The following is a 23,020-nucleotide window of genomic DNA, read 5'->3' as shown; positions in this document are numbered from 1 at the left end:
CGCGTCGCGTATGGCACCGCCGCCCCCGGGTCCCAGGTGCATCCGTTTCCGGCACTCATTGTCGGCGTGCGGGGAGGAAATCCTCTGTGACGTCATATCCGCACACCCAACAGTAGATGCACCTGGGACCCGGGGGCGGCGGTGCCATACGCGACGCTGTATTGGCGGTTGTGGCAGGTAGTGGGCCTTATAAACCGGGGGGGGGGGGGGGGGTTTGGAGACATGACACGCACCATTTTTCTTCCCCTTGACAAAGCAAGAACGCGAAATGCGCATCGGGGCTTTTCTGAGATTGAGGGTAGGCGGACCATATGGGTATGTGTTGGTAGCTATGTTAACTCTTTAGGCACTTGCACTTTGCACTTTAGAAAAGATGGTTGATTTGTTATGCATGCCACTATGAGGTTGTTATATATATCAACTTTATCCCATAGCCTGGGTTACTCTTTACCTCAATTTCAAGCTTTGTGCATCTTACTCGGGTATAAATAATCCTTCCTCTTACTTTTTACTGTTTTTTGTTACACTTTTTAGCATTATTGTACCTTAATAAAATGTGTTATCTTTTTATTACTGTCTCCTGAGTGGTGTGTTATGATACTTTGTGTCTGTTGGGTTGGTATATATAGATACTGTATATATATCAGCTATTTGATATATATTTATACTGTGTATGTCTTCTGTCCGGAAGTGTGGCACTGTGAGCAATACTTTCAATTTCTTATTTTAATCAAAATGAAAAATAATGTTTTCATCATTTTAATATATTTTATTTTCAATTAGAAAAATATACCAAGTCAACTTGTACTGTTCAGACTATACACTCACACACAGATCAAGCAAGGGTTTAGGAATCTTCTGCTGGGACAGTCATGGGGACAGTTAAAGGACCGACAGGCCCAAAAGTGCTGACATACAATTTTTCGGCATAATTGCACCATGTTAACCATAGCAACACAAGTAGGGCTGATTTTTTTTTTGCTTCTCATTTTATTTGGCACATAAGCGAATTCATGTTTGTTGAATATTGTTGCCATAGAAGTCTTGTTACAAACAAATTTCTGAGCCTGTCTCTCAAATCACCTAGCAATGTGGTAATAATGCTTCAAATACTGTATGTATCTGCCATGCACTTGGCGGTTTGAGATCTCTATGAAAAAAAGAACAGTTCATCAATCACCTATGTGGTATTTGCCACAAATTCACATTTAACAACACTCAGACACTCTAAGCACTTTACACATAAAAAAATAATGGTAATAAATAGCATGTTTGTATTCTAACTATGTAACATGCAAATTATTCATATGTAAGCAAAATAAAAGCGCATGCCATGCTTCCATAGCCAATCTATTGTGATTTATATGACATAAATGACATTCAGTTCACCGGACATATTTGTAAACGTTGTTGTTTTTACCTCCTATGTTCCCACCCATGTCTAAGGCCATGTTTCCATGTAGCGGAAATGCTGCATTTTTTAACAGTTTCCACAAATGTATGCCGCCTGCTCTGTTTATTGTATTTTTTTTTTTTGTTTTAGACGTGTTTTCCTTTTTTTTATGTAGGCATTTAAGGCGTGGGTTTGTCAAAATATTTTTTACGTGCTTTTAATGCAGAAACACTATGATTATGCACTTAAAAACGCAATTGCGATTTTACGTGCGTTTTAGACTCCTCATAAGTGCATAGGGAAAAAAACCACACCAAAGAAACAGCTACGCTGGGTCTTTAAATGCACAATGGGTATGAGTTATGAAATCACAACCGCTTTGCTTAAACAGTTAAACATAGTGGATTTACTGCACAAAACATGCATTTGAAAAATTGCAGCGGTGCGTGGGAAAATGGCCTAAGTGTGATTTATTTCAAGTATATATTCACTAACTCCAATTGCCTAAATAGCAATATCTCCAGTGTGTATGCACACACATCATGTATAAGAAAATTCCACTGTATCAAATAGTTTGCTACTTCCTTATACACTTTCATGAGCTGATGCTCATGCTCATGATGATTTCATGCTCATGCTACAAGCCGGAGAAATACGGAGTTAGAAGTACTCCCTGCAGGGAATTTGTTCTTCCTACGACTTTTAAGCTTCAGCCCACAATTGCTCCTGCAGCCCCATTTATAGTCTGTTGGACTCCCTGTGACAGCACTCAGCTACATCTGTCACTCTCATAGATTTTGGAGTGATGGTCCCAATGTGCACTGCTGCTTGATTCATTAGCACATGGGTGTTCATATCATTGATGAAGCCTGTGCATCCGCAAAGGGCCCAAAAGGTAAAGAGGGCCCATTTCCACCTCTAAGGCATGTTGAGTTTTGCATTATGATGACCTATTTGGCAACAAAGGGCCCATATATTGTTCTTGCACAGGGGCCCTCTCCTGTTTGTGTCCACCAGTACGTTAACACATAGGCTCTGAAGACCCTTGATCTCATGATTATGTGGGTCCCAGCTATTGGACCCCTAGTGATCAACAATGTAGTGATGCTACATTGATATTGTGGGACATCCCCTCTAAGCAATTCCCCTATTTATTCAGGTAGGGTGGCCAAATATAAGCCCACACTGTAGGCTGGCCGATGGAAAGCATTGCAATTTTTGATAGCAAAATAAATTCTCCTTTCCCAGTGCTTAGCATCAAGCAACTGACAAAATATATAATGTACACTGCTTATATATCAAGCGCCAAAAAAATGTCATGAATTCATCATAGAAACATTTTTACTGTGAAGACCTAGACTGTTCCTGTTGCCTTATGAATTGACAGAGACAGATGGATTTATATGTGTAGTATTAAGCTAATAATATCTAAACTTTAAGCCATAAAAGATTATGAGAGAGCTGAAATCCTTTACACAATGAAATTGTGTACCGATGTGTGTATCTTCCTGTGCGTGTATGTTACTGGTCAGCATTGTCAGTCTCATATCATCACTTGTCGAGAAGTTGATTCACCACCTCCCTCTTTCATGAGAGCAGGACTGTTACTGAATAGGAAGAAAGTCCCAGGAGGATGTGGGATGGGAAAGGTAGTGAGGTGCATGCAGGGTGCTCAACAGAGCGGTGAAGGTGGAGAAGAGGCTATTTTTGCATGTCACATTGCAAAAGAAGCACTATGGAGGGGTCACTCTTTGCTGCCTCTTTAAACTCTTCCAGGGTGATTTGATCATCTCTGTCTTTGTCCATCTTTGTGAAGATTTTGTCAACTCTCTGTTGTGGAGTTAGGCCATCCTGATTCATGCGCATCATAATTACAGTGCCCACCATTTTGTAAATGGCCTAAGGGTTAAATGGGGAGAGAGAAAAGATAACAATTAATAGCCTTTATTAGATGAACTTTCAATAAGAGGTGGATATATTTAAAGGAGTTGCCCTATAAAAAATGTACTACCTATCTATTGAAGAGATGAGTGAGAAATGTTTGTTCACTAGAGGTCAAACAACTAAGACCCCTCCTTGTAAATAGAGAGGTAGTGCCTCTTCCTAATCACTGCTCCATTCACTTTATTGGGTGTAGGGGAGTAGTAGTGTTCATGGTAGTGAGAGGGATCATGCATGCAAAATAATTCTTCACTCCCCTAGGGAACTTTGGAAGCCTCTTTTTTGTAAGTGGTGAGAATTCTGGTAGTAAGGCCAACAATCATACGTTTATGATTAATTATCATGTAGAACAGTGATGTATGTTTCTTATGGGACAACCTCTTTAACCCCTTCATGAGCTTGGGATTTTCCGTCTTTCAGTGTTCGTTTTTCGCTCCCCTCCTTCCCAGAGCCATACGTTTTTTTTATTTTTCCATAAATGTGGCCATGTGAGGGCTTATTTTTGGCAAAATGAGTTGTACTTTTGAACGACATCATTGGTTTTACCATGTCGTGTACTAGAAAAACGGGAAAAAAAATTCCAAGTGCTGTGAAATTGCAAAAAAAAGTGCAATCCCACACTTGTTTTTTGTTTGGCTTTTTTACTAGGTTCACCACATGCTAAAACTGACCTGCCATTATGATTCTCCAGGTCATTACGAGTCATTAAAAATATGTCTAGGTTCTCTTTTATCTAAGTGGTGAAAAAAAATTCCAAACTTTGCTAAAAAAAAACCAAAACATTGCACCATTTTCCGATACCCGTAGCGTCTCAATTTTTTGTGATCTTGGGTCAGTTGAGGGCTTATTTTTTGTGTTCCGAGCTGTCATTTTTAATGATACCACTTTTGTGCAGATACGTTCTTTTGATCGCCCGTTATTGCATTTTTATGCAATGTCGCGGTGACCAAAAAAACGTAATTCTGGCGTTTCGAAGTTTTTTTTTCGCTATGCCATTTAGCGATCAGGTTAATCCTTTTTTTTATTGATAGATCGGGCGATTCTGAACGCGGTGATACTAAATATGTGTAGGTTTGATTTTTTTTATTGTTTTATTTTGAATGGGGCAAAAGGGGGTGATTTAAACTTTTATATTTTTTTCACATTTTTTTAACATTTTTTTTACTTTTACCATGCTTCAATAGCCTCCCATGGAGGCTGAATTCCTGCATTGCTATGAGCACTGACCACAGGGTGGCGCTCATATCAATCCGGTCCTTGAGACCTCTATGGTTATTATGCAGATGCATGGCTGACCCCTGATCATGTGACAGCGTTTGACAGCGGCATTTAACTAGTTAATAGCGGCGGGTGAATCGCGATTCCACCCGTCGCTATTGCGGGCACATGTCAGCTGTTCAAAACAGCTGACATGTCCCGACTTTGATGCGGGCTCACTGCCGGAGCCCACATCAAAGCAGGGGTTCTGACCTCGGACGTACTATCCAGTCCAAGGTCAGAAAGGGGTTAATATATTTAATTCTGTAACAATGCCCTGCCAGAAATGCTCCTTCGGGATTGCCCATAATAGAAGATCTATTCTGCTTCTCTCAGCTATTCTTTTACAGAAGTCGTAGTGTCAGATTCATCTCTTAAAACAGGTGCAGAATGAAAATGGTACCAAACCTATGTGAGGTTGAATTTACACATAACCCATGCTGAACACAGATGTGAACAGAGGCTAAACTAAATAACCAGGATAGTAAATGTTTCCTATAAAACTATTCCCATCCAACCATAATATTGATGTGTGTTTAACAGTAATTGTTCCGCTAATTAATTAGTTGGGTATACTTTTAATTGTAGACACAATCAATAAAGTGGTAGGCAAAGCAAGGTTTCTAAACTGGGTACAGCAATAGATGATGTGTAGTCATCAGATATGTTCTCTAGACTCGAGAAGCTCCAATTGTCTAAACTGTATATTAAACTTCAATTAGCATTCCACAACCATTGATTTTCTTTGTCTCAGATTACTGCGATCAGATATCTAATGTGACACAAATTATTGCGATACCAGGCCTCCTGATGAGCCTAAACAGGCGAAACGCATTGAGGCGCTAATGTTAGTTGGCGAATGGTGAACAACTGATGGTTGAGCAACAGATGAGTATTGATGGTTTCCATATATAACCTTACTTTCCATGTTAATGTGAATCCTTATCGGGGTTATGGTTTCATGGACGAGATACCCCTTGTTGGTTGTTGTGTCTGAATGAGGGACGGGGGGATCCGCGTATTGGAAACATTTAAAAGACACAAATCAAATGTTTAGGGAAATCTAGGTGGACAATTTCATACTGTACATTTAGGTGGAGGTTGGTTATGTAATACTAACCACATCTTTTGGAGGAGTATGGCCCACCGTCAACAGTGATTACCTACCTTAACACCGTGTATCGCCATATCTGTTCATATGCTGTTTTTATATAATTTGGGGGCCTAGTTTATCCTTAGCATAGCATTTTCTATGTCTAGTGGTAGGGGTTCCTCTAGTCCGTGGGTAGAGGCACTCACTAGTGGCTGCAGGGTGTATCAGGGCCTGTAGGGTTAGCCATCGAGGAGCGGGGGCGCCATAACGTTCCCCCCTAGGGCGTCTACCTCTGCAGCCAGATAGGGGCAGTTTCAGGTGCCTCAGCTAGGGATTTCTAGAACCCCCCAATAGGACATTGGTATTTAAGCTTTGAGCATGTTTTTTCTTTTGGTTTGTGTTGGTCACAATAGGTGGTATAGTTTGCCCTGGTTTGAATAATAAAAGTGTTTTTAGTCATAGGGTAGGTATATGATTTTGGTTTTTGTACCCTGAGTTTATATTTTTTTGAGTTTATTATTTCTCAGATTACTGCAGTTAAACATTTTATACACTCCTCAACATGGAAATTCCAACACCAAGAAGGTAAAGTCATGGAATTATTAAAATCAAGGGATTGATGAACATGTTAAAGATATGGAAATGATGACGAATTTGAAAAAAAAATTCAAAATATCTAAATTTAATTCAATATTAGGTATGAGCATCACCCGCAGAAATACGCACACTTACACGTCTTGGCCTGTTGTCAGTGAGGTTATTAATAATTGTCTGAGGAATGTTCTGCCTGCAGCTCATTACAATTGCCAATCATTGACGTCCAGAGATGCTTGATGAGAGACAAGTCTGGAGATGCTGCAGGTCATGGTGGCACGTTTAGCCCATGCAGCCTGCTCACAGTAGCACGAGCAACATGTGGCCTGGTTAGGTAGTGATGAAAAACAACTCTTAGGACACTTCTGTGAAATGGCCATACCACTGGCTCCATGACCAAATCAATGTAACACAAAACTGTTAGGGTACCTGGAAGGAAGATTATTATATATTAAGCCACTCTACACGATAATCCTGTAAGTAGGATCAGTGGGACTTTCATTTAATGACATTGCCTATGTAGTCTCTACATGGAGGCTGGAATGGAGCAATAGAGGCTGAAATGTAAGTCTCTTATGTTCAGTGATGGATTCTTCTTTTTCCATTGATTGAGATTGGTCAGGAGATCACATAGTGGCAGTAATCACCCTAACATTTCTCGACTATTATGTTGACTGTAATTATGAATGAGAAAATAATTTGTGCAGCTATATGCACTACAGAGATTGGAATAACATTTAGATCCCTGTGCTTTAAGACTCCAGAAAGGTTTTTCTGACATATATGAAAGCATCAGTTTAAGAAAACGCACTTAAGGCATTTAAAGTCTTATTTAAAGATTTTAAATTTAGGCCCAAAATTCATTTGCATAAAATATTTTGATTATTGCTGTAACTTGATGAACATTTAACTTGCACAATTTTCAGTTATGCAGTATAATCGTATATATTTATCATTATCGGTCTTGACACTAAAGAGTCTCTTTTTATTTCTACCTTAACAAGATGTGGTGCCATTTCCTATTAAAATCCCTATGATTTCATAATGGCATGTTTTTCTTAGATTTGCTTTAGATAAGATGAAAAATGTATTAAATATCTGTTCATGCATTTACTTTTCCCTTCCCGTATCATTACTCAATACAATCCAGCATTTAATGTTTCATACCTCAATAATCTCAAGCATTTCCAGTCTAGTAATCTTCCCGTCTCCATCTAAATCATACATTTCAAATGCCCAGTTTAGCTTTTGTTCAAAACTCCCACGTGATGTGACACTTAAGGCGCAAATGAATTCCCGGAAATCAATAGTACCATCTCCATTCTTGTCAAAAGTACGAAAGGCATGTTGAGCAAATTTGGAAGCATCACCATATGGGAAAAACTGTAAATATAAGAAGATACTTGGTAAAGGATATACAGTATACTAGTATATATTTTATTTGGTTTCATTTACTTGCTTTCATATAGAATTTTGTGTTGCAGAGAAATCTAAGGTCATGGATATACTTCTATATGCTATAACATGAGTAGCAGGTAATAATTACCTTAATATAGAGCTGCTGGAATTCTTGCAGGTTAAGGATGCCGGATGGACAATCCTTCAGAAATCCTTTATACCAATGCTTTAATTCTTGCTCTGAGAATTCTGTGCTTTGCACTAAATCTTGTAGCATCTCTGGAGCCAGCTTGCTATTTGGTTTTCCCATTTTGGCACTATAAAGGTTTAAAAACAAAAATAATGAGATCATTGAAACAACTTTTTTCTATTTTTATTGTTCAGTATTTGTTCAATTTAACAAATAGAACAACAAATTTTACCACAATTATCAGCAGTGCCTACTTTAAAAGAATACATTCTAGGAAGTGTGGCTAGAGCTGTTTTTATGGCAAATCACCTAGCAGTTTCCAGTATATCATTCAGAATTGTATGGAACTTATTGAAAAAATAGAGACAACATCTCAGTAATACTATATTGATATCAAAATATATGTTTAATTGAAAAAACAGCATTTACAAGACAAAAATATATCATACATATGTAAAAGCATTAGAGAAACTATTGGAATAATGCTTATTATTTTATATATTACAATGACTACTATTTGCTATTGATTAACAGTGCATGAGTTGCTGTCTCCAGCAGTAGTGTTATATTGTCAGAAAAGTACTGTTAAAGAAAAGGAACCAGGAAGTTGCTGCTCACTGTGTGTAGCTGAAACACAGTTTTACTTTCACTTTGCAAGCTGACAAACAAGATGCTAAGATCCTAAGCTATAAGAAATACCAGTTGTAAGCTGTGTTATCTTTGTTCCTGAATGACACGGCTGGACAGTACAGAGACTAATTTGTTACCAACAGGTTATCGCCTCAGAAACCTACAGACCCAAAGAACAGCCCAGAGGAGAGAGAACTACAATCTACTAAGAAGACGAATAAGCAAAGATGGCCACCTGCAACAAGTTCACAGTGCCAAATCTGACTAACAGAACTACCAATCCTGAAAATTCAAGATAAAGATGCTACTGATAAGAGAAGATATGTGGAAATAAACAGGAGTCTAGACCTGGCCCACTTCCAAAAGACTGTGCAGAGAAGGATCAAAAAGCACAAAGCCCTCAGTATAGATGATGATCCGATTGTGCATGTATGTAAATGTGAAACTGCAAAAGAAATGTGGGAACAGCTGTAGAAAGTGCATGAACGGATAAATGTCAGCAATAAGATCTACTTAGTGAGAAAGCTGTATCAGTCTAAGCTAAGTAAGGGCCAAGATATGCAGGAGATTACATAAGAAATACTCTAGAAATTGTGGAAAGCCTATGTGGAATTAGGTAAGCTCTAAAGGAGCACTACTGCACTGCTGCACTACTACTAAGCGGCCTACCAGAAAGCTATGACATACTTGTAACTGCACTAGATGTGGACCCAGATTATGAGCTTATATTTCAGTATATCAGAGGAAAGCTTGTAGATGAGTATAACCATAAGACAGAAAGCAAATGTTTTTGCACCTCTGATCAAAATTGCTGTTACTGTAAACAGTTAAGCAAGTTAACCCCTTCATGACCCAGCCTATTTTGACCTTAAAGACCTTGCCGTTTTTTGCAATTCTGACCAGTGTCCCTTTATGAGGTAATAACTCAGGAACGCTTCAACGGATCCTAGCGGTTCTGAGATTGTTTTTTCGTGACATATTGGGCTTCATGTTAGTGGTAAATTTAGGTCAATAAATTCTGCGTTTATTTGTGATAAAAACGGAAATTTGGCGAAAATTTTGAAAATTTCGCAATTTTCACATTTTGAATTTTTATTCTGTTAAACCAGAGAGTTATGTGACACAAAATAGTTAATAAATAACATTTCCCACATGTATACTTTACATCAGCACAATTTTGGAAACAAAATTTTTTTTTGCTAGGAAGTTATAAGGGTTAAAATTTGACCAGCGATTTCTCATTTTTACAACGAAATTTACAAAACCATTTTTTTAGGGACCACCTCACATTTGAAGTCAGTTTGAGGGGTCTATATGGCTGAAAATACCCAAAAGTGACACCATTCTAAAAACTGCACACCTCAAGGAACTCAAAACCACATTCAAGAAGTTTATTAACCCTTCAGGTGCTTCACAGCAGCAGAAGCAACATGGAAGGAAAAAATGAACATTTAACTTTTTAGTCACAAAAATTATCTTTTAGCAACAATTTTTTTATTTTCCCAATGGTAAAAGGAGAAACTGAACCACGAAAGTTGTTGTCCAATTTGTCCTGAGTACGCTGATACCTCATATGTGGGGGTAAACCACTGTTTGGGCGCACGGCAGGGCTTGGAAGGGAAGGAGCGCCATTTGACTTTTTGAATGAAAAATTGGCTCCACTCTTTAGTGGACACCATGTCACGTTTGGAGAGCCCCCGTGTGCCTAAAAATTGGAGCTCCCCCACAAGTGACCCCATTTTGGAAACTAGAACTTATCTAGATGCATAGTGAGCACTTTGAACCCCCAGGTGCTTCACAAATTGATCCGTAAAAATGAAAAAGTACTTTTTTTCACAAAAAAATTCTTTTAGCCTCAATTTTTTCATTTTCACATGGGCAACAGGATAAAATGGATACTAAAATTTGTTGGGCAATTTCTCCTGAGTACACCAATACCTCACATGTGGCGGTAAACCACTGTTTGGGCACATGGTAAGGCTCGGAAGGGAAGGAGCGCCATTTGACTTTTTGAATGAAAAATTATCTCCATCGTTAGCGGACACCATGTCGCGTTTGGAGAGCTCCTGTGTGCCTAAACATTGGCGCTCCCCCACAAGTGACCCCATTTTGGAAACTAGAGCCCCCAAGGAACTTATCTAGATGCCTAGTGAGCACTTTAAACCCTCAGGTGCTTCACAAATTGATCTGTAAAAATGAAAAAGTACTTTTTTTTCACAAAAAAATTCTTTTCGCCTCAATTTCATTTTCACATGAGCAATAGGATAAAATGGATCATAAAATTTGTTGGGCAATTTCTCCCGAGTACGCCGATACCTCATATGTGGGGGTAAACCACTGTTTGGGCACTCGGCAGGGCTCGGAAGGGAAGGCGCGCCATTTGACTTTTTGAATGGAAAATTAGCTCCAATTGTTAGCGGACACCATGTCGCGTTTGGAGAGCCCCTGTGTGGCCAAACATTGGAGCTCTCCCACAAGTGGCCCCATTTTGGAAACTAGACCCCCCAAGGAACTTATCTAGATGCATATTGAGCACTTTAAACCCCCAGGTGCTTCACAGAAGTTTATAACGCAGAGCCATGAAAATAAAAAATAATTTTTCTTTCCTCAAAAATGATTTTTTAGCCTGGAATTTCCTATTTTGCCAAGGGTAATAGGAGAAATTGGACCCCAAATGTTGTTGTCCAGTTTGTCCTGAGTACGCTGATACCCCATATGTGGGGGTAAACCACTGTTTGGGCGCACGGCAGGGCTCGGAAGGGAAGGCACGCCATTTGGCTTTTTAAATGGAAAATTAGCTCCAATCATTAGCGGACACCATGTCACGTTTGGAGAGCCCCTGTGTGCCTAAACATTGGAGATCCCCCAGAAATGACCCCATTTTGGAAACTAGACCCCCAAAGGAACTAATCTAGATGTGTGGTGAGGACTTTGAACCCCCAAGTGCTTCACAGAAGTTTATAACGCAGAGCCATGAAAATAAAAATAAAAAATTATTTTCTCAAAAAACATCTTTTAGCCTGCAATTTTTTATTTTCCCAAGGGTAACAGGAGAAATTTGACCCCAAAAGTTGTTGTCCAGTTTCTCCTGAGTACGCTGATACCCCATATGTGGGGGTAAACCACTGTTTGGGCACATGCCGGGGCTCGGAAGTGAAGTAGTGACGTTTTGAAATGCAGACTTTGATGGAATGCTCCGTGGGCGTCACGTTGCGTTTGCAGAGCCCCTGATGTGGCTTAACAGTAGAAACCCCCCACAAGTGACCCCATTTTAGAAACTAGACCCCGAAAGGAACTTATCTAGATGTGTGTTGAGCACTTTGAACCCCCAAGTGCTTCAAAGAAGTTTATAATGCAGAGCCGTGAAAATAATAAATACGTTTTCTTTCCTCAAAAATAATTATTTAGCCCAGAATTTTTTAATTTTCCCAAGGATTACAGGAGAAATTTGACCCCAATATTTGTTGTCCAGTTTCTCCTGAGTACGCTGATACTCCATATGTGGGGGTAAACTACTGTTTGGGCACATGCCGGGGCTCGGAAGGGAAGTAGTGACTTTTGAAATGCAGACTTTGATGGAATGGTCTGCGGGCGTCACGTTGCGTTTGCAGAGCCCCTGGTGTGCCTAAACAGTAGAAACCCCCCACAAGTGACCCCATTTTAGAAACTAGACCCCCCAAGGAACTTATCTAGATATGTGGTGAGCACTTTGAACCCCCAAGTGCTTCACAGACGTTTACAACGCAGAGCCGTGAAAATAAAAAATCATTTTTCTTTCCTCAAAAATGATGTTTTAGCAAGCATTTTTTTATTTTCACAAGGGTAACAGGAGAAATTGGACCCCAGTAATTGTTGCGCAGTTTATCCTGAGTATGCTGGTACCCCATATGTGGGGGTAAACCACTGTTTGGGCACACGTCGGGGCTCGGAATTGAGGGAGCACCATTTGACTTTTTGAATACGAGATTGGCTGGAATCAATGGTGGCGCCATGTTGCGTTTGGAGACCCCTGATGTGCCTAAACAGTGGTAACCCCTCAATTCTACCTCCAACACTAACCCCAACACACCCCTAACTCTAATCCCAACTGTAGCCATAACCCTAATCACACCCCTAACCACAACCCTAATTCCAACCCTAACCCTAAGGCTATGTGCCCACGTTGCGGATTCGTGTGAGATTTTTCAGCATCATTTTTGAAAAATCCGCGGGTAAAAGGCACTGCGTTTTACCTGCGGATTTTCCGCGGATTTCCAGTGTTTTTTGTGCGGATTTCACCTGCGGATTCCTATTGAGGAACAGGTGTAAAACGCTGCGGAATCTGCACAAAGAATTGACATGCTGCGGAAAATACAACGCAGCGTTTCCGCGCGGTATTTTCCGCACCATGGGCACAGCGGATTTGGTTTTCCATAGGTTTACATGGTACTGTAAACCTGATGGAACACTGCTGCGAATCTGCAGCGGCCAACCCGCACCGTGTGCACATAGCCTAATTCTAAAGGTATGTGCACACGCTGCGGAAAACGCTGCGGATCCGCAGCAGTTTCCCATGAGTTTACAGTTCAATGTAAACCTATGGGAAACAAAAATCCCTGTACACATGCTGTGGAAAAACTGCACGGAAACGCAGCGGTTTACATTCCGCAGCATGTCACTTCTTTGTGCGGATTCCGCAGCGGTTTTACAACTGCTCAAATAGAAAATCGCAGTTGTAAAACCACAGTGAAATGCGCAGAAAAAACGCGGTAAATCCGCCATAAATCCGCAGCGGTTTAGCACTGCGGATTTATCAAATCCGCAGTGGAAAAATCCGCAGAGGGCCAGAATACGTGTGCACATACCGAAACCCTAACCCTAGCCCTAGCCCTAACCCTACCCCTAACCCTAGCCCTAACCCTAACCCTACCCCTAACCCTACCCCTAACCCTATTCTAACATTAGTGGGAAAAAAAAATCTTTATTTTTTTATTGTCCCTACCTATGGGGGTGACAAAGGGGGGGGGGGGTCATTTATTATTTTTTTTTATTTTGATCACTGAGATATAATCTATCTCAGTGATCAAAATGCACTTTGGAACGAATCTGCCGGCCGGCAGATTCGGCGGGCGCACTGCGCATGCGCCCGCCATTTTGGAAGATGGCGGCGCCCAGGGAGAAGACGGACGGACCCCGGCAAGATCGGTAAGTATGATGGGGTGGGGGGGAGCACGGGGGGGGGGGGGATCGGAGCATGGGGGGGTGGATCGGAGCGCGGGAGGGGTGGAACGGAGCACGGGGGGGTGGATCGGAGTGCAGGGGGGGTGATTGGATCACGGGGAGGGTGATTGGAGCATGGGGGGGAGTGGACAAGAGCACGGGGGGAGCGGAGCACAGGACGGAGGGGAGCCGGAGCAGTGTACCGGACAGATCGGAGGGCTGGGGGGGCAATCGGTGGGGTGGGGTGGGGGCACATTAGTGTTTCCAGCCATGGCCGCTGATATTGCAGCATCGGCCATGGCTGGATTGTAATATTTCACCAGTTATAATAGGTGAAATATTACAAATCGCTCTGATTGGCAGTTTCACTTTCAACAGCCAATCAGAGCGATCGTAGCCACGGGGGGGGGGGGGGGATGAAGCCACCCCCCCTGGGCTAAACTACCACTCCCCCTGTCCCTGCAGATCGGGTGAAATGGGAGTTAACCCTTTCACCCGATCTGCAGGTACGCGATCTTTCCATGACGCCACATAGGCGTCATGGGTCGGATTGGCACCAACTTTCATGACGCCTACGTGGCGTCAAAGGTCGGGAAGGGGTTAAAGATGAAATGATCTCCAGAAGACATAAAGTTAAAGATGACACATTTCCTTTGTACTTTAGGCAAAAAAAATATATAAATGTAGTCATTTTTTACATTTTAAAAATTACAAAAAGGAAAATGTCAGATGCAAATGTTTGGGCACCCTTGGAAATTTGTGTGCTCAGATTACTTTGACCAAGGTTTCAGACTTTAATTAGCCTGTTAGGGTTATGGCTTGTTCACTATTGTGACGCCCAGGAGACCGGGATACCCAGCACCGGACCAATGGGGTCTGTCTCTTGAGGGAGATGTCACGGGTGGCTTGACCCGGTGCTGTGGCCTCAGGCAATGCACAGTGTAAGGGGTATCGTGAGGGGACAGGCACTTACTTGATCAGCAGCAGGTTCTCCCAGCGGCGATGATCCCGATCCTGGATAGATGGCTATTGTCCAAATGAAAGACTGAGGCACTGAAACGTTTAACCAGTTTACTTTAACATAAAAGGATTTACAACCAGTCCTGTCACCGGAGTCTGTATGGGAACTCTGAGTTACTTTGACCCTGCCGGGGTCTTCGCCTCTTATTGTGCGCAATTTCTGTGTGGCCCTGTTGCTGTATGTGAACTGGCTGCCGGCCCAATCTGTCCCCTCCGGGTCCTGGTTCGACGGGCAACCCGAGTCCTTTTATCGGCTTACCCCCTCCGGGAGTACCGCTGAACTCTGTGTCTGTTGCTGCGTCCGGCCCTAGTGAAGATGATATCTGTTGTGAATTCTGTGGCTGAGTTCACTTCTGTGGTCACAAGTGGTATTGCAGTCTCTGGGCTTCCTCCCTCAGGTGTTTTGGTGAGCTCGTTGGCTGCCTTGCTATTTAACTCCACCTGAGTCTGTCTTCCTTGCTCCTTGTCAATGTTCCAGTGTTGGATCTGAGCTACTGCATCTTTCCTTGGGCCTGCTGCTCTGCTAGATAAGTGCTTCTAGTTTGTTTTCTGTTTTTTCTGTCCAGCTTGTTATTTTCTTTTGCTGGAAGCTCTGAGAAGCAAAGGGGTGCACCGCCGTGCTGTTAGTTCGGCACGGTGGGTCTTTTTGCCCCTTTGCGTGGTTTTCGTTTTAGGGTTTTTTGTAGACTGCATAGTTCTCTTTGCTATCCTCGCTCTGTCTAGAATATCGGGCCTCACTTTGCTGAATCTATTTCATTCCTACGTTTGTCTTTTCATCTTGCTAACAGTCATTATATGTGGGGGGCTGCCTATTCCTTTGGGGTATTTCTCTGAGGTAAGTCAGGCTTGTATTTCTATCTTCAGGCTAGTCAGCTCCTCAGGCAGTGCCGAGTTGCATAGGTAGTGGATAGGCGCAATCCACTGCTGCTTCCAGTTGTGTGAGGATAGTTCAGGTACTGCAGTCTACAGAGATTCCACGTCTCAGAGCTCGTCCTATTGTTTTGGGTTATTGCCAGATCTCTGTATGTGCGCTGATTACTGCACGCTGTGTTGCCTGATTGCCAGCCATAACAGTACAAGGAGCCTTTCAATGATTTCCAATAGAGGGAAAAAAGAAATCCTGACATCATTTTTTTTTCTTAGCTCTGTCTTCAGTCTTTTTTTTCCCCTAGACATTAGAGTGCTTCAGGACACAGCTGTGGACATGGATATTCAGGCTCTGTGCTCCTCAATGGATAATCTCGTTGTAAATGTACAAAAGATTCAAGATACTATTGATCAGAAATCGATGCTAGAACCAAGAATTCCGATTCCTGATTTGTTTTTTGGTGACAGAACTAAGTTCCTGAGCTTCAGAAATAATTGTAAGCTATTTTTGGCCTTGAAACCTCATTCTTCTGGTAATCCTATTCAACAGGTTTTGATTATTATTTCTTTTTTGCGCGGCGACCCACAGGACTGGGCGTTTTCTCTTGCACCAGGAGATTCTGCATTGAGTAATGTTGATGCATTTTTCCTGGCGCTGGGATTGCTTTACGATGAGCCTAATTCAGTGGATCAAGCTGAGAAAAATCTGCTGGCTTTATGCCAGGGTCAGGATGATGTAGAAGTATATTGTCAGAAATTTAGAAAATGGTCAGTACTCACTCTGTGGAATGAATCTGCACTAGCGGCTTTGTTCAGAAAGGGTCTCTCTGAAGCTCTTAAGGATGTAATGGTGGGATTTCCTATGCCTGCTGGTTTGAATGAGTCTATGTCCTTGGCCATTCAGATCGGTCGTCGCTTGCGCGAGCGTAAATCTGTGCACCATCTGGCGGTATTGTCTGAGAGTAAACCTGAGCCTATGCAGTGCGACAGGACTATGACTAAAGTAGAACGGCACGAACACAGACGTCTGAACAGACTGTGTTTCTATTGTGGTGATTCTACTCATGCTATTTCTAATTGTCCTAAACGCACTAGGCGGTTCGATAGCTCTGCCGTTATTGGTACTGTACAGTCCAAATTCCTTTTGTCCATTACCTTAATGTGCTCTTTGTCATCATATTCTGTCATGGCGTTTGTGGATTCAGGCGCTGCCCTGAATCTGATGGATTTGGATTATGCTAAACGTTGTGGATTTTTCTTGGAGCCTTTGCGGTGTCCTATTCCGTTGAGAGGAATTGATGCTACACCTCTGGCCAAGAATAAGCCTCAGTACTGGGCCCAGCTGACCATGTGCATGGCTCCTGCACATCAGGAAGTTATTCGCTTTTTGGTACTGCATAATTTGCATGATGTGGTCGTGTTGGGGTTGCCATGGCTACAAACCCATAATCCAGTATTGGATTGGAACTCTATGTCGGTAACCAGCTGGGGTTGTCAGGGAGTACATGGTGATGTTCCATTTTTGTCTATTTCGTCATCCATTCCTTCTGACATCCCAGAGTTCTTGTCGGACTTTCAGGATGTATTTGAAGAGTCCAAGTCTGATGCCCTTCCTCCGCATAGGAATTGTGATTGTGCTATCGATTTGATTCCTGGTAGTAAATTCCCTAAGGGTCGTTTATTTAATTTGTCCGTACCTGAACACACCGCTATGCGCAGTTATGTGAAGGAGTCCCTGGAGAAGGGACATATTCGCCCATCGTCGTCACCATTGGGAGCAGGGTTCTTTTTTGTAGCCAAGAAGGATGGTTCGCTAAGACCGTGTATTGATTACCGCCTTCTTAATAAGATCACTGTTAAGTTTCAGTATCCCTTGCCATTGATTTCTGACTTGTTTGCTCGGATTAAGGGGGCTAGTTGGTTTACTAAGATTGATCTTCGTGGTGCGTATAATCTGGTGAGAATCAGGCAGGGAGATGAATGGAAAACGGCATTTAATACGCCCGAGGGTCATTTTGAGTATCTGGTGATGCCGTTCGGACTTGCCAATGCTCCATCTGTTTTTCAGTCTTTTATGCATGACATTTTCCGTGAGTATCTGGATAAATTCTTGATTGTTTACTTGGATGACATTTTGATCTTCTCAGATGATTGGGAGTCTCATGTGAAGCAAGTCAGAATGGTTTTCCAGGTACTGCGTGCTAATTCCTTGTTCGTGAAGGGATCAAAGTGTCTCTTCGGTGTGCAGAAAGTTTCATTTTTGGGGTTCATCTTTTCCCCTTCTACTATCGAGATGGATCCGGTTAAGGTTCAGGCCATCCAGGATTGGACTCAGCCGACATCTCTAAAAAGTTTGCAGAAATTCCTGGGCTTTGCTAATTTTTATCGTCGCTTCATCTGTAATTTTTCTAGCATTGCCAGACCATTGACCGATTTGACCAAGAAGGGTGCTGATTTGGTTAATTGGTCTTCTGCTGCCGTGGAAGCTTTTCAGGAGTTGAAGCGTCGTTTTTGCTGTGCCCCTGTGTTGTGTCAACCTGATGTTTCTCTTCCGTTCCAGGTCGAGGTTGATGCTTCTGAGATTGGTGCAGGGGCGGTTTTGTCACAGAGAGGTTCTGGTTGCTCAGTGTTCAAACCATGTGCTTTCTTTTCCAGGAAATTTTCTGCTGCTGAGCGTAATTATGATGTGGGCAACCGAGAGTTGCTGGCCATGAAGTGGGCATTCGAGGAGTGGCGTCATTGGCTTGAGGGTGCTAAGCATCGCGTGGTGGTTTTGACTGATCATAAGAACCTTACTTATCTTGAGTCTGCCAAGCGCTTGAATCCTAGACAGGCCCGTTGGTCGTTGTTTTTTGCTCGTTTTGATTTTGTGATTTCATACCTTCCGGGCTCTAAAAATGTGAAGGCGGATGCTCTGTCTAGGAGTTTTGTGCCCGACTCTCCGGGGTTATCTGAGCCGGCGAGTATCCTCAAGGAAGGAGTCATTGTGTCTGCCATCTCCCCTGATTTGCGGAGAGTGTTGCAGAAATTTCAGGCTAATAAACCTGATCGTTGTCCGGCCGAGAAACTGTTCGTCCCTGATAGGTGGACTAGTAAAGTTATCTCTGAACTTCATTGTTCGGTGCTGGCCGGTCATCCAGGAATCTTTGGTACCAGGGAGTTGGTTGCTAGATCCTTCTGGTGGCCATCTCTGTCACGGGATGTGCGTGCTTTTGTGCAGTCCTGTGGAATTTGTGCTAGGGCTAAGCCCTGCTGTTCACGTGCCAGTGGGTTGCTTTTGCCCTTGCCGGTCCCGAAGAGGCCTTGGACACATATTTCGATGGATTTCATTTCTGACCTTCCCGTTTCTCAAAAGATGTCTGTCATTTGGGTGGTTTGTGATCGCTTTTCTAAAATGGTCCATCTGGTGCCCTTGGTTAAATTGCCTTCCTCCTCTGATTTGGTGCCTTTGTTCTTCCAGCATGTGGTTCGTTTACATGGCATTCCTGAGAATATTGTTTCTGACAGAGGTTCCCAGTTTGTCTCGAGGTTCTGGCGAGCCTTTTGTGGTAGGATGGGCATTGACCTATCTTTTTCCTCGGCCTTCCATCCTCAGACTAATGGCCAGACCGAACGAACCAATCAGACCTTGGAAACATATCTGAGATGTTTTGTTTCCGCTGACCAGGATGATTGGGTGTCATTTTTGCCGTTGGCTGAGTTCGCCCTTAATAATCGGGCCAGCTCGGCTACCTTGGTCTCTCCATTTTTCTGCAATTCTGGGTTCCATCCTCGTTTCTCTTCAGGACAGGTTGAGTCTTCGGACTGTCCTGGTGTGGATAATGTGGTGGACAGGTTGCAGCAGATCTGGACTCAGGTAGTGGACAATTTGACCTTGTCCCAGGAGAAGGCTCAGCTTTTCGCTAATCGCAGACGCCGTGTGGGACCCCGACTTCGTGTTGGGGATCTGGTTTGGTTATCTTCTCGTCATATACCTATGAAGGTTTCCTCTCCTAAATTTAAACCTCGTTTTATTGGTCCGTATAGGATTTCTGAGATTCTCAATCCGGTGTCATTTCGTCTGACCCTCCCAGACTCCTTTTCCATACATAATGTATTCCATAGGTCGTTGTTGAGGAGATACGTGGCACCTATGGTTCCATCTGTGGAGCCTCCTGCCCCTGTTTTGGTGGAGGGGGAATTGGAGTATATTGTGGAGAAGATTTTGGATTCTCGTGTCTCTAGACGGAAACTCCAGTATCTGGTCAAATGGAAGGGTTATGCTCAGGAAGATAATTCCTGGGTTTTTGCCTCTGATGTCCATGCCCCAGATCTTGTTCGTGCCTTTCATGTGGCTCATCCTGGTCGGCCTGGGGGTTCTGGTGAGGGTTCGGTGACCCCTCCTCAAGGGGGGGGTACTGTTGTGAATTCTGTGGCTGAGTTCACTTCTGTGGTCACAAGTGGTATTGCAGTCTCTGGGCTTCCTCCCTCAGGTGTTTTGGTGAGCTCGTTGGCTGCCTTGCTATTTAACTCCACCTGAGTCTGTCTTCCTTGCTCCTTGTCAATGTTCCAGTGTTGGATCTGAGCTACTGCATCTTTCCTTGGGCCTGCTGCTCTGCTAGATAAGTGCTTCTAGTTTGTTTTCTGTTTTTTCTGTCCAGCTTGTTATTTTCTTTTGCTGGAAGCTCTGAGAAGCAAAGGGGTGCACCGCCGTGCTGTTAGTTCGGCACGGTGGGTCTTTTTGCCCCTTTGCGTGGTTTTCGTTTTAGGGTTTTTTGTAGACTGCATAGTTCTCTTTGCTATCCTCGCTCTGTCTAGAATATCGGGCCTCACTTTGCTGAATCTATTTCATTCCTACGTTTGTCTTTTCATCTTGCTAACAGTCATTATATGTGGGGGGCTGCCTATTCCTTTGGGGTATTTCTCTGAGGTAAGTCAGGCTTGTATTTCTATCTTCAGGCTAGTCAGCTCCTCAGGCAGTGCCGAGTTGCATAGGTAGTGGATAGGCGCAATCCACTGCTGCTTCCAGTTGTGTGAGGATAGTTCAGGTACTGCAGTCTACAGAGATTCCACGTCTCAGAGCTCGTCCTATTGTTTTGGGTTATTGCCAGATCTCTGTATGTGCGCTGATTACTGCACGCTGTGTTGCCTGATTGCCAGCCATAACAGATATCACCTCACGTTTTTCCGGTTGCTGTATTATATATAATGAATACAGCCACGGATCCGGTATCCGTCTTTGCGCCTGTTCTGGGTAGTGATTAATGCTACCCGGTTCTCACAATGTCCTTTTTCTCTATCCCTCTTCTCCTCAGGCCGGTGATTTTGGCCTGGAAACTGTCACAGGGCTGTTAGAGATTCAACTGTATGACCTCTCACTATCAGCTCCTTAGCCCAACTGCCAGTTCTTCTCTCAGACCAGAATGGATCAAGGGGAGTCTCTGGAGCTCCCCCTTCTGGCCGGAAGTGGTAGTGCAGTTTTGCTATCTTAATATTTGTATTTAGTGTCAGTAACTATTTTTGTGGCAAATACCCCTAGGGGTGCCACATTATCATCGTTAGGAAAGGCCAGATGATGAACATTTTCCAGCTTTATAAAATCCATCCTCCTCTAATTTTGTGCCAAAAAGCAGCAGCCATGGGTTCTTCTAAGCAGCTGCCTAGCACTCTGAAAATGAAAATGATGGAGGCCGTCAAAGCCGGAGAAGGCTACAAGAAGATAGCAAAGTGTTTTCAATTTACCCTTTCCACAGTTCGAAATGTAATTAAGAAATGTCAGTTAACAGGAACAGTGGAGGTCAAGATAAGGTCTGGAAGACAAAGCAAAATTTCAGTAACAGCGGCTTGTAGGATTTCTAGAGAGGCAAATCAGAACCCACAAACTCACTGGAGTTTGCTGAGCAGTTTGTGAAACCCAACGTGGGTCAAAACAAAGCACAGTGGCCATAAACGAAGGAAACAAAGCCTTGAACTCTATCCAAGACAAATAAGTGACGCTGATTAGATACAGAAGAAAGGGCAGAGCAAAGAAATGTAATGCCCATGTGCTGTTGCTCTTTGCCCTTTCCTGCGCATGCTCATTACAGTACTTTGCTCTGTAAAGTTTGAGCACTCCTGATCAAAATAACTGTTATTGTGAACAGTTTAGCAAGTTGAAGATGAAATGATCTCTAAAAAGCCTAAAGTTATAGATGACACATTTCCATTGTATTTTAGGCAAAAAAAATATATTGTGATGAATACCAGTAAGTGAAAATTGCCACTATGTGCATAGATTAGATCCTGATGTCATATAAGACTTGCAACGCACTAACAAACCCAGACCTTTTATGCACATATAATATACTGTAGCTTCTTCAGGATTCTCTATTGTAGTCATTTGGGTAAAAATGCCACAAAAATCCAAATCCAGTAAGTAGTCATAAAGTTTAATTCTCCTGTGACATCTGATCTTTATGGAAACACGATTTAATTGGAGTCTAAACTAAAGAGCACATAACGTTACCCTCACGGCTTGTCTGATTGCTGTTGATGTGAGCATGAATCGAGATACCCTCTGAGATATATTTTGAGGTTTCAAAGTAAATGTAGGTAAAAAGTGGATTTACATGATCACCAGCTATTACAGTTTTCTTTCAATTATCTGTCTCTATAGCTAAAAATGGAAGTATGACCTCTTAATTTTTTTTCCTGCAGGCTGCCCATGTATATATACATACACCTGCAAATATGCATATAAAATGGCTGTCAGTGTTCTCTGACAATCAATATGTAGAAAAATTGGTTGCTGTGGATACTATACTATATACTCCCGAATTATGTTATATATGTGACATTGTGGAAATATGTTGCATTGTGCCTAATATTATTATTAAACCGTAAACGAGAGAAGACGCAAATGCATTATAAAATTAATTTCTGATAATTTTACATCCTCGGTTGCTAATCTCTCATGGAAAAGAGCTTTGCACTAGTATTATATTGTTAGATATCTTGATCCTTTTTGATCCCTAGGAAATCCTAATCCTTTACTAACTACTTCTTCATTCCGTAGAGAATACACTATATTTCTATGGTACATATCAAACAAACCCAATTTATAACATTGACTGAAATGTTTAAAAATAATATAGGGAATGGGCTATGACAAAATTAACTACTTTTTAAATTTCTTTGTTATTTTCCATATTATTGTCTGTTTAGCAAAAAAAATATGGAAACATTAAAATCAAGCAGTTTTCACTATGAGAAATGAGCCTCAAAATACACAGACAGTTAGGGATTATTATTATTATATTTTATTATTATAGCGCCATTTATTCCATGGCGCTTTACATGTGAGGAGGGGTATACATAGTAAAACGAGTACAATAATCTTTAACAATACAAGTCACAACTGGTACAGGAGGAGAGAGGACCCTGCCCGCGAGGGCTCACAATCTACAAGGGATGGGTGAGG

General features: G+C 42.3%; 1 protein-coding gene across 1 annotated transcript in view; it reads right to left on the bottom strand.

Annotated features, from left to right (window-relative positions):
• Nucleotides 1–748: 748 nt before the first annotated feature.
• HPCAL4 (hippocalcin like 4) overlaps nucleotides 749–23,020 on the bottom strand; it is a 103,845-nt gene continuing 81,573 nt past the window's right edge. Inside the window, exons 2-4 of the mRNA XM_069757172.1 lie at nucleotides 7,825–7,993; nucleotides 7,446–7,661; nucleotides 749–3,292 (exon numbers count right to left, since the gene is read on the bottom strand). Of these exons, the coding sequence (XP_069613273.1) occupies nucleotides 3,095–3,292; nucleotides 7,446–7,661; nucleotides 7,825–7,986 (576 nt within the window). The 5' untranslated portion in view covers nucleotides 7,987–7,993 and the 3' untranslated portion in view covers nucleotides 749–3,094. The remainder of the gene's footprint in view (nucleotides 3,293–7,445; nucleotides 7,662–7,824; nucleotides 7,994–23,020) is intronic.

Source organism: Ranitomeya imitator, chromosome 3, assembly GCF_032444005.1.
Source record: "Ranitomeya imitator isolate aRanImi1 chromosome 3, aRanImi1.pri, whole genome shotgun sequence".
Classification (NCBI taxonomy): Eukaryota; Metazoa; Chordata; class Amphibia; order Anura; family Dendrobatidae; genus Ranitomeya; species Ranitomeya imitator.
The sequence above is the reverse complement of the archived record's forward strand: the minus strand, read 5'-3'. Positions and strand labels throughout refer to the sequence as shown.